Source organism: Priapulus caudatus, unplaced genomic scaffold (assembly GCF_000485595.1).
Source record: "Priapulus caudatus unplaced genomic scaffold, Priapulus_caudatus-5.0.1 Scaffold197, whole genome shotgun sequence".
Lineage (NCBI taxonomy): Eukaryota > Metazoa > Priapulida > Priapulimorpha > Priapulimorphida > Priapulidae > Priapulus > Priapulus caudatus.
Window position 1 is genome coordinate 107,904 of NW_014577258.1, and position 9,949 is coordinate 117,852.

At 47.9% G+C, this 9,949-nt stretch overlaps 1 protein-coding gene across 1 annotated transcript in view; it reads right to left on the reverse strand.

Annotated features, from left to right (window-relative positions):
- The window catches only part of LOC106807118 (zinc finger C3H1 domain-containing protein-like), a 31,302-nt gene that overhangs the window by 4,368 nt on the left and 16,985 nt on the right, over nucleotides 1–9,949 (reverse strand). Inside the window, exons 22-33 of the mRNA XM_014809378.1 lie at nucleotides 8,538–8,758; nucleotides 8,027–8,191; nucleotides 7,390–7,565; nucleotides 6,765–6,954; nucleotides 6,393–6,481; nucleotides 5,730–5,846; nucleotides 4,865–4,969; nucleotides 3,193–3,327; nucleotides 2,417–2,557; nucleotides 983–1,022; nucleotides 549–611; nucleotides 294–349 (exon numbers count right to left, since the gene is read on the reverse strand). Of these exons, the coding sequence (XP_014664864.1) occupies nucleotides 294–349; nucleotides 549–611; nucleotides 983–1,022; nucleotides 2,417–2,557; nucleotides 3,193–3,327; nucleotides 4,865–4,969; nucleotides 5,730–5,846; nucleotides 6,393–6,481; nucleotides 6,765–6,954; nucleotides 7,390–7,565; nucleotides 8,027–8,191; nucleotides 8,538–8,758 (1,498 nt within the window). The remainder of the gene's footprint in view (nucleotides 1–293; nucleotides 350–548; nucleotides 612–982; nucleotides 1,023–2,416; nucleotides 2,558–3,192; nucleotides 3,328–4,864; nucleotides 4,970–5,729; nucleotides 5,847–6,392; nucleotides 6,482–6,764; nucleotides 6,955–7,389; nucleotides 7,566–8,026; nucleotides 8,192–8,537; nucleotides 8,759–9,949) is intronic.

Sequence of the window (9,949 nt, forward strand, 5' to 3'; positions counted from 1 at the left end):
CCTCCAGCAGCAGCAGCTGTCCGTCGACCGACAACAAACAGAGATGCAAACGTCGTTACGCAGACCCACACGGTGGCGCCACCAAGCCAGAACAGCTCTGTCGTTAGCGGCGACGACCCCGATAAAGAGGGCACGCGCGCAGAGGGGTGTGTCTCGAGCGGAAGCATGGTAACCAACGGTTGCGGCACGTGAAATTAACCCAAGAACCGCGAGATCCGTACGTAACGGATTGCTCGAGCGAAATGCCAAGCGACCTTTATAGGCAGGTGACCGCTCTACGGAGGCGGCTTCACCTGAGAAACTGTGTCACCAAAGGAAACTGCGCGTCCTTTACAGGCAGGCGTCTGTTCTGTAGAGACGTGGGACGCCGACGCAGGTTTCGTTACTTCGACGTGCGTACAAATCCTGTGTTTTTTCATCATTCATATTCATTCGCGATTCGTTGTTCGTAACCGGACGCGACTAGCATACGTGAACCGTCATGGCGGTGCGTGGTGCGCGGCATGACGCGACGCGCGGAGTCACGGTGGAGTTAACAGGGTCATTACGTCTTTCCAGAGAGTCGCAGCGTAGGGCAGCGCATGAAGTCCACTCCACAGACGCTTGTGCATCTAACGAAAAACGAAACGAAAAAGAAACCACACATCTGTATACGCGGAGAGAACGAGAGAACGAGAGAGAGAGATGCAGAGTTGAGTCAGATAGCATGTCACGATGATTAATGTTGTTTTGCATAAAATACTTGCTCCCCCCTCTCTCCCAATATCTCCACTCTCGCTCTGTCTCTCTCTCTCTCTTTTCCCTTCTCTCTTCCCATATCCAACCTTCTTTATTTTCTTCCCTCTTCTCTTTACCCCCACAAGTGTATTGGGAATAAAGAAACAAGAGACAGATTATAGCCTACACCAGAACGTAAACATACAAGCTAGGCTAGTTCTACATTTAAATGAAATGAGAGACAGGGAGTGCTAAACCACAGTACCTCGGGCCAGTTTCCCTCCTTATGAGCAATGTAGATGGCACTGAAAAAACAAGAGTACAGCATCACGCGCCTTTGCCAACAATTTTACCCGCACTTACGAATGCAGAGGAACCCCAACTGATATCCCTAGCAATTTTATCGACATGGTAAGAGTGTTGTCGATACACTCCCTGGGATAATCTTTATTTCGTTATTCTTTTAGAAGTTCACAATGCAACAAAACATTTATCGGACAGAACATCAATGTTTATTATTCTCCTATAACAAGATTCTCACGTTATTACCGATAAAAAAAATTTTCCATCCCGACTTGTGGTCGCGTAAAGGATCGGTGTGGAACAATGTTAGTGAGTGGGGGAAGGATGTGTCATTGTCGGCAGCTGCTGGGCAGGGAGAGGAAGGGTGGTCAAATGTGGTTAAGTTAGGGCAGGGGGGAAGGGTCATGTGAGATCATGTTAGGGTGGGGGTGGGAGGGGGCGTGTGCGACCACGTTAATAAGGGGGATTCATGTGTAAGCAGGTTTGGGCTGGGGGGGTTGAGCACGTTAGAGAGGAGTCAGGGAGGTCACGTTAGGTCAGGGGGTCGTGTGTGATCACGTTAGAGAGGAAGGAGTCAGGGAGGTCACGTTAGGTCAGGGAGTCGTCTGTGAGCACGTTAGAGAGGAGTCAGGGAGGTCACGTTAGGTCAGGGAGTCGTGTGTGATCACGTTAGAGAGGAGTCAGGGAGGTCACGTTAGGGCGGGGGGTCGTGTGTGATCACGTTAGAGAGGAGTCAGGGAGGTCACGTTAGGTCGTGTGGGATAACGTTAGGGCGCGCACGGGGGAAGGGTCGTACGTACACTTTCACTAGCTTCAGACAGGCTGGGTTAGAGCCGAGCGCAGCACTGCACAGGTGGGTGGCAGTTCTCGCTCTCTCCTCCATCGCTCGCTGTACAGACCTGCAGACAGAGGAAGCAACAACGACCGGTGCATGTGCGTGCGTGCGTGCGTGACTACGCGCGCGCCAACGCACACGCAAAAATGCAGCGGACTTCCTGCCAAAACATCCCCCACGCTCGCTCGAGTGTGTGCGCAGGGGGTGGCTTCCTGTTGCTATGGCGGGAGGAAGAGAAGAGCTGCCGGTGCAGCAGCACCAGCAGCTGTGAAGCCGGTTTTACACACCCACGCACGGACGAGGGGGCTCGCACGAATACGTTAGAGGACGAATTAGAGGTCGAAATCATAAAGCTATATAGTAATATATATATATATATATATATATGTGTATGTATTTTCTATTTATTTATTATTTAAATTTTATTATAAATAACGTATTTTTATTATAATAATTTGATACTTTATTTTCTATTTATTATTACTAGCATAATTATAATTATTAATGAATGACCAAGCCCTTGAGGAGACGTAGACTGTGAGATGATGTTAGAGTGCGTACCTGACGGCTAGCGTTGCATTGTTTGGCATCATCTCCATGAACTTGCTGTACGCTGCTGCCACCTGGTGTTCGGGAAGACCACGAATGAACAAGTCGACGACTTGGTTGTGAAAGCCGTAGTTTGTCCAATACCTGGACGGACTGTCCAGACAACGAGAGGAAAATTTACTTGTCATTGTGGCACAGCGTTACAGGGACAGTGACGTTTGACGACTGTCGCAAAAGCTGCTGACGTGTTATGTCGTAGTGTTGAACAAGGGGGTTGTTAACTTCTCACCGGGCTAGTTTCTAAGTACACGGGCCAAAAAAAGTCGACGCCATAATAACATAAATTGTTAGCATTGTTTGAACTTACGGTAGCCATTTTAGGTTTTCATAAATTTCGATAAAAACGAGTGATGTACACTACAGCAGCCGTCACAGTATCCGTACATACAAACCTCAAGCTCAGCGCCAACACGAAAACGTAAATTCACGAGATTGCTAAATTGAAAATAAGTGATTAAAAGGAGAAAACCGAGGCGACTGAACCATCTGTGTTGACCCGTCTAACCACGCGCAGATGCTAGATAGGTTATAATGCTATAAGTTATAATGCTAGATAAGTTATAATGCTATAAGTTATAATGCTAGATAAGTTATAATGCTATAAGTTATAATGCTAGATAAGTTATAATGCTAGATAAGTTTAGTCCACACCTCTCATAAGAAAAACAGCGCTACTTATCAGAATGCCGTTGTCGGGTTTCTCGCATTTCCATGCCGATGCTACTCACGTGAACGGAAGAGGGAAGCTGGTGGGAACCGACATTAGACATCTGTGCACCAGATCGCAGAGTCGAGCAAAAGACTTGAGGGTCAAAGGTCGAGCTTCGGCAGCCGTCGCTTGCTTGAGGACGTAGGAGAGGTAGCTGTAATGTAACGCACAAGCGCGGCAGGAGAGCAGAGAGAGTAGAGGACGAGAGAGGAGAGAGAGAGAGAGAGAGAGAGAGAGAGAGAGAGAGGCGGAGAGAGAGACAGAGAGAGAGGGAGAGAGAGAGAGAAAGAGAAGCGAGAGAGAAAGTAGAGAGAGAGCGACGAGGAGAGAGAGAGAGGAGAGAGAGAGAGAGAGAGAAGAGAGAGAGAGTTAGAATGATACACTTGTCCCACATTACTGCCCACACACCACCCACAAAAACCTATAGGGGCGCATTGTAGCCAGAGAGAATCAGTATTATTATTATTATTTATTATGACTATTATATTTATATTAATTATTATTTTTATTTTTATTAAATTTATTATAATGTGTTCAACATTAGTCTAACACTGTCGTAGGAATGCTGTTACTTCACCACTACTCGCCCCCTGCTTCAGTAATTCTCAACAATTTGCGGTTACGCAGACCAGTTGCCAGGAGTCGCTTGAGCACTCCAGTGACCAGGCCAGTGACCACATAGAAATTCCACGTCACGTTCTTTAATGGTGACCCTCCAACCCCTTACCCACTGGGGTGCGTGGGGGAGAGATGTAACCCTCCCACCCACTGGGGTGCGTGGGGAGAGGGTGTAACCCTCCCACCCGCTGGGGTCGTGGGGGAGGGTGTAACCCTCCCACCCACTGGGGTGCGTGGGGGAGAGGTGTAACCCTCCCACCCACTGGGGTGCGTGGGGGAGAGGTGTAACCCTCCCACCCACTGGGGTGCGTGGGGGAGAGGTGTTAACGGCCTCGCGCCACCCAGCTGGGGCTGGCGGCGGGGGAGAGGTGTAACCTTTCCAGCCGCACGTGGGGTGCGTGGGAGAGGTGCTACCGCTTCACCCGCACTGGGGTGCGGCGGGGAGAGGGTGTACCTCCACGCCACGTGGGGTGCGTGGGGAGCAGTGTAACGCCTCCCATCCACTGGGCGTGGTGGGGGAGAGGTGTACCCTCCCACCCACTGGGCGTGGCTGGGGTGGGAGTAGGTGTAAGCGCCATCTCACCACTGGGGTGGCATCGGGGCGGAGAGGTATAACCTCCACCCACTGGGGTGCGCTGGGTGGGAGAGGTGTAACCCTCCCACCCACTGGGGAGCTGCGTGGGGGAGAGGTGTAACCCTCCCACCCACTGGGGTGCGTGGGGGAGAGGTATAACCCTCCCACCCACTGGGGCGTGTGGGGGGAGGTGTAACCCTCCCACCCACTTGGAGTGTCTGGGGGAGGGGTGAAACCCTTCCACCCACGGGGGGTATACGTGGGGGAGAGGTGTAACCCTCCCACCCACTTGGAGTGTCTGGGGGAGGGGTTGAAACGCCTTGGCCAACCACGGTGTATCGCTGGGGGGAGAGGTGTAACCCTCCCACCCACTTGGAGTGTCTGGGGGAGGAGTGCAACCCTCCCACCCACGGGGGGTGTACGTGGGGGAGGGGTGTAACCCCTTGCAGGATGTACAGGGAGGGGGCAGCATGAGGCAGGGGACTCTGTCGCTACTCACTGCATCCACGTGACCTGCACGGCGTCGGTGGAGGCGGCGGCGGAGAGGGCAGACTCGTAAGCTTCCCGCACTTCTCTCTCCTTCCCCTCGACGTCGAGTAGCAGGCTGCGGAGACAACAACGACAACGCGCGTGGTGAAGGACTGACCGCTCGCGCACCACATGATGGGGGGGGGATATAGTGTGTGGCATAGGGTGTGTGATGGGTGTGGTACAGTACGTGATAGGGGGTGATATAGTGTGTGGCATAGGGTGTGTGATGGGTGTGGTACAGTACGTGATAGGGGGTGATAGGGGTGATATAGTGTGTGGCATAGGGTGTGTGATGGGTGTGGTACAGTACGTGATAGGGGGGTGATATAGTGTGTGGCATTAGGATGGTGTGATGGGTGTGGTAGACAGCGTACGTGATAGGGGGTGATATAGTGTGTGGCATAGGGTGTGTGATGGGTGTGGTACGGTACGTAGTAGGGGGTGATATAGTGTGTGGCATAGGGTGTGTGATGGGTGTGGTACGGTACGTGATAGGGGGGTGATATAGTGCGTCGCATGGGGTGTGATATACAGATATAGAAAGTAGAGCTGTTGCCACCTTTCTGCCAATCTCTTTAACATCAACAACGACAACAACGATGACGTGAAGGATCGTGATGAAAATGCACCCACAACCACAGACCTGTCTACAGATCTCTCCACATGTACATCTCTACACACTCTACACATCACGTCCAATAAATCATTTAAGAAAAAAACCCACGTCGCAAACACGACAACGACTAGATGTAGAGATACGTAACGATAAACAAACGAGTGAACGAGCATGGGTGAGAGCAGACGTGAGAGGCCTGCCACACCTGCATGCGTACCTGTAATTAAGCCACAGGTAAAGCCGCTGGGAAGCGATCGTCTCTTTACTGTCCGTTGCCGACGACTCGCGTGGAACAAGACTAGTGTGCAGAGAGACGGACTGACCGAGAAGTTTGCTGCAAGAGAGAAAATTTTTATTTTTTATTTTTTTATAATCCTTATCCTAACACCCACACTAAACCTAATCCTAACCCTCACATTATGCCTAACTCTAACACTCACTAGACCCAACCCTAACCTCACATTAAGCCTAACCCTAAAACTCACATTAAACCTAATCCTTACACTCACACTACACCTAATCCTAACCCTAACACTCACTAGACCCAAAACTAATCTCACATTAAGCCTAACGATAACCTTACATTAAACTTAACCAGAACCCATCCATAAATTTAACGTAGCTGAATAGGGTGTTGTTAAAAGAAAATTGACACTGACAACACTTGTTTAAAGGAAGCGTTCGCCCTGGCACCCATCTAACTCACTGTTCCGTGAAATTTCTGTTTAAACTGAATCACAACACTTTATTTGCTATTCCTGAATTACAATTTATATTTTAATAAAAATATTAATAAAATAAATTAACATTAGAAAATAAAAATTTGAACGTTAATGTCATTTGGCAAGATCGTGGGCGCGGAGGTGGCGGTGCCACTTACCGGTACATTTCCTCCACACTTGCTTCTCCCGCCGAGAAATACACGCAGACGCACCGCCGGAGGTAGGTTGTTGCGTCTTCCCTGTTGCCCTAGATGCGTGGCGGAGAAGTAAATCAGAGCACATGAGAACACAGCGTAATAACATACTGCCATTCTGTGTTGAAGATACATTCAAGGGGTCATTCACATTTGATGCATTTCAGGGAACCGCATTCGGACATTGTACTATATGTATATATATATAATTATAGTGTTGTATGACAAATCTTAATTAAATTATTATAATTAAAAAACAAACAAAAAAAACACGCACACACAGACAAAGACACATGCACGCACGCACGCACGCCCACACGCACAGCATCAGCATACCTGCGCGATGCAGTTCCTCGCGGCAGCGTGGTAGATGCGCGCGTCGTGCGGGTTCAGCGCGATCGCGTCGTCGTGCACGCGGCGCGCGTCACCAGGGGTCGCCGCGAGTCCCGCCAGCACGAGCCACATGTCGGGCTCACACGGACACGCCTCCAGCATGCGCTGACAGATGCTCCGCGCTGACTTAGTCCTGCAACGACATAGCCGACGACGAATAATGATAACTAATTAATTATAATAATTAATTACTAATAATAATTAACAAGTGTATTTAGAGACTATTGCGTCTTACTATATCGAATCGCGTTCTTTGACGTGACGTTCCCATACAGAATGAACACCTGTATATAAAGGACAAGGCCACTCTTCCCTGCATATTTTTGCCATGTCGGTCAAGCTAGACAAGTTTATACGTCGTTATTAAGCAGACCTCGTTATAAGACTTTATTAGGTGGGAATAATTATAATAGACCGGGGATAAGACGGTTAAAAAAGATTAAAAAATTACCCGATCAAATAAAACAGACGTGCCCTCCGATAGATAAACATGATCGAAACAACCCCCTGACCGCCAACGTTCGCATAGTGTCGCACCCTGCTACTGGCGCCCCCTGCTGGAACCCACCTGTTTCTCGCCATCTCCATCTGAATGAGATTCCTGTATAGAGGGCGCTGCATGCTGAAGCTGGCCGCCTTGTCTTCCCTGATGCTGCAGCTGCGAAACGCTTCCTTGAACAGAGCCAGCAGTGTCTGCGGGGAACTTGTCAACATCCCTGGTTGCCACGGCAACAGGAAGGGCTTCTGTAGGGAAGAGAACAGGGGATTGTCCCGAGGCGCCCGTTAGAAGCTTACAGCATGCATGCGCGCACAGGCATGTGGACACGATTACTCCTTTCTCCAACGATGAGGCGCTATACAGCGAGGGTATGCTTGGTAATAGTGAAAAGTATCACGAAATATCACATAACAGCCCGTACTGTCAACACGACTGCCACAACTGCATACAGTCACGTACTCTTTACTATGTACTACCTGTAAGTTAACCTTGTGAGACAAGAGTCACCTACTCTACTAATTACTTCTTGCAACTTGTCCCCAAAAATTCAATTCCTTTAAATTGCCACATTTAATTCTCTTGAAAATTCTAAATTTAAATGCTACCATTAAAGTTTGCATTACTGCATACTGCTAGTATTCTATTTCTTCTTACTTCTTACTAAACTAGGCCTTTCATTATAGGGTGTAGTCGTTTCGTCACTGACCTTTGACACGATCTTGCCCGGGTTGCTGTTTCTGGGATCGAACAGTTGTTCGGGTAGTGACTTCATCTCTAGCAGGTGGATGTAGGAGAGCCACAGCAGCACGCGATCCGTCAACACGAGGTGCCTCACCAGCAGGGACTGCCTAACCTTCGACTGCAAAGCCCCCTACGCCGTCGCCAGACACGAGGTTATGTTATAGAAATATATACGTATGTATATACTTATTTATTTATTATTTACTGTGTAATGTATTAGTATTCACGTATGACTCTTATCATGTATCCTGCCATCAGCAGTAGCAGTAGCATCAGAAGCAACAGCAGCATCCTGTCACCCACCCACCACCACTAACACCAGCAGCAGCAGCAGCAGCAGCACCATCACCACCAGCAGCAGCAGCACCATCACCCAGCAAGCAGCAAGCAGCACCAAAGCATCATTGCATCATTCACAGGCAGTCAGGCATCATCAATCAACAGGGCAGGCAGCAGCAGGTGAGTCTCTCACTTACCTGTAGAATGGTGATGGCCGTCAGTGACTTTCCTATCTGCAGGTGAAGCTGCACCCTGTACAGCAGCAGCTCCAGCAGACAGTGAGACCGCTCCTCCATGCTCAGCCGCACGCCCTCTGCTGGTGCCGGCCGGCAACGCTGACGCGCACGATTCTCCTCCTCCATCGCTGCGGCAGTCGCGGGGTTATCCCCTTCCTTCCCCTCCGCCATGCTCTCCTTACCTATGGAGAAATACAGGGGGTTGTCACGTCCTGTTCGTCTCACATCGAGCCGAGTATTGTCCGCTGGCTTATTTAATTTATTAACATATATATTTTCTAGAGCTAATAATGCCTATATAGGAGCTAATATATAGCTTATATATAGTTTACATAGCTAATATATAGCTAATTATTAGATTTTGATATTATATATCATTAAATGATCTTGCATCTATTATTTATTTTAATTTTCTTTCATTACACCTCATTTTATCGATCTGTCTCCACATTCATTCTAATGCAAACTTAAGGATACTGTTAGGGTTGGGAGGTGATTTTCGGTCAAAATTTCAATACCCACTTTATTTGATAGATTGCACCTATGGGCAAAAATGTAGAAATTATGTATGTGGCCCTCCCAAACAGTTCCAAATCCCCGCATTAGTCAATTCTTAACACAGGCTTCCAATCATGGAAAATTTAGAAAAGTGCTAATATCTCCATTGTTAGAAATGCTGAAGTTGCTGATTTTTCAAACGCTATTCAACTCCGATTCCAAATTTTTTTGTTACGTTTCAATTTTGTTAAAATATTATATTTTATAAGTTATGGCTCTTTGTTTATGAAATTGTTGCGTTTTGAAAATCACTACAAATTTTCTTACATCTTTTCAACTTATTTCCTAAATTAAAACATTAAAAAAAAATTACAGGGACACTTTTTTAGTTCATACTATGAACAACTTATGGTTAAAAGTTTAGGTTCCAACTCTGCTGTTTCTGAGAAATAAAAAAAAAAGATTTTTTTTTGTATAAATTCACAATTTTTGACGTCACTTAATTAGCAATGAATTAAAAAAAAATACCAACGAGAGCGTAGAGAGACATCTCTCATGTAATGGATATGAGTTTGATTAAATTTGATGAGCAGTTACGTTGCAATGCCCTTTACAGTGTTACCCGTCCGTCCGTAACCCTAAAGCCCGGCGCACACGTGGCAATTTTTATCAACAGTACCAACGATTCTGTTGCCAGCAACAAAATCGCCGAGAAATCGCCACGTGTGCGCTGCCCGGCGTCACCGAATTTGACGCCAGAAACTCGTCGCTGGAATATCAAACATGTTTGATATTTGTTGCCCAGTCGCTGAACAATCGCTACGTGTGCGCCGCACTGGCGATGGATCCCGGCAACAGTTTTTGGATTAACCAAT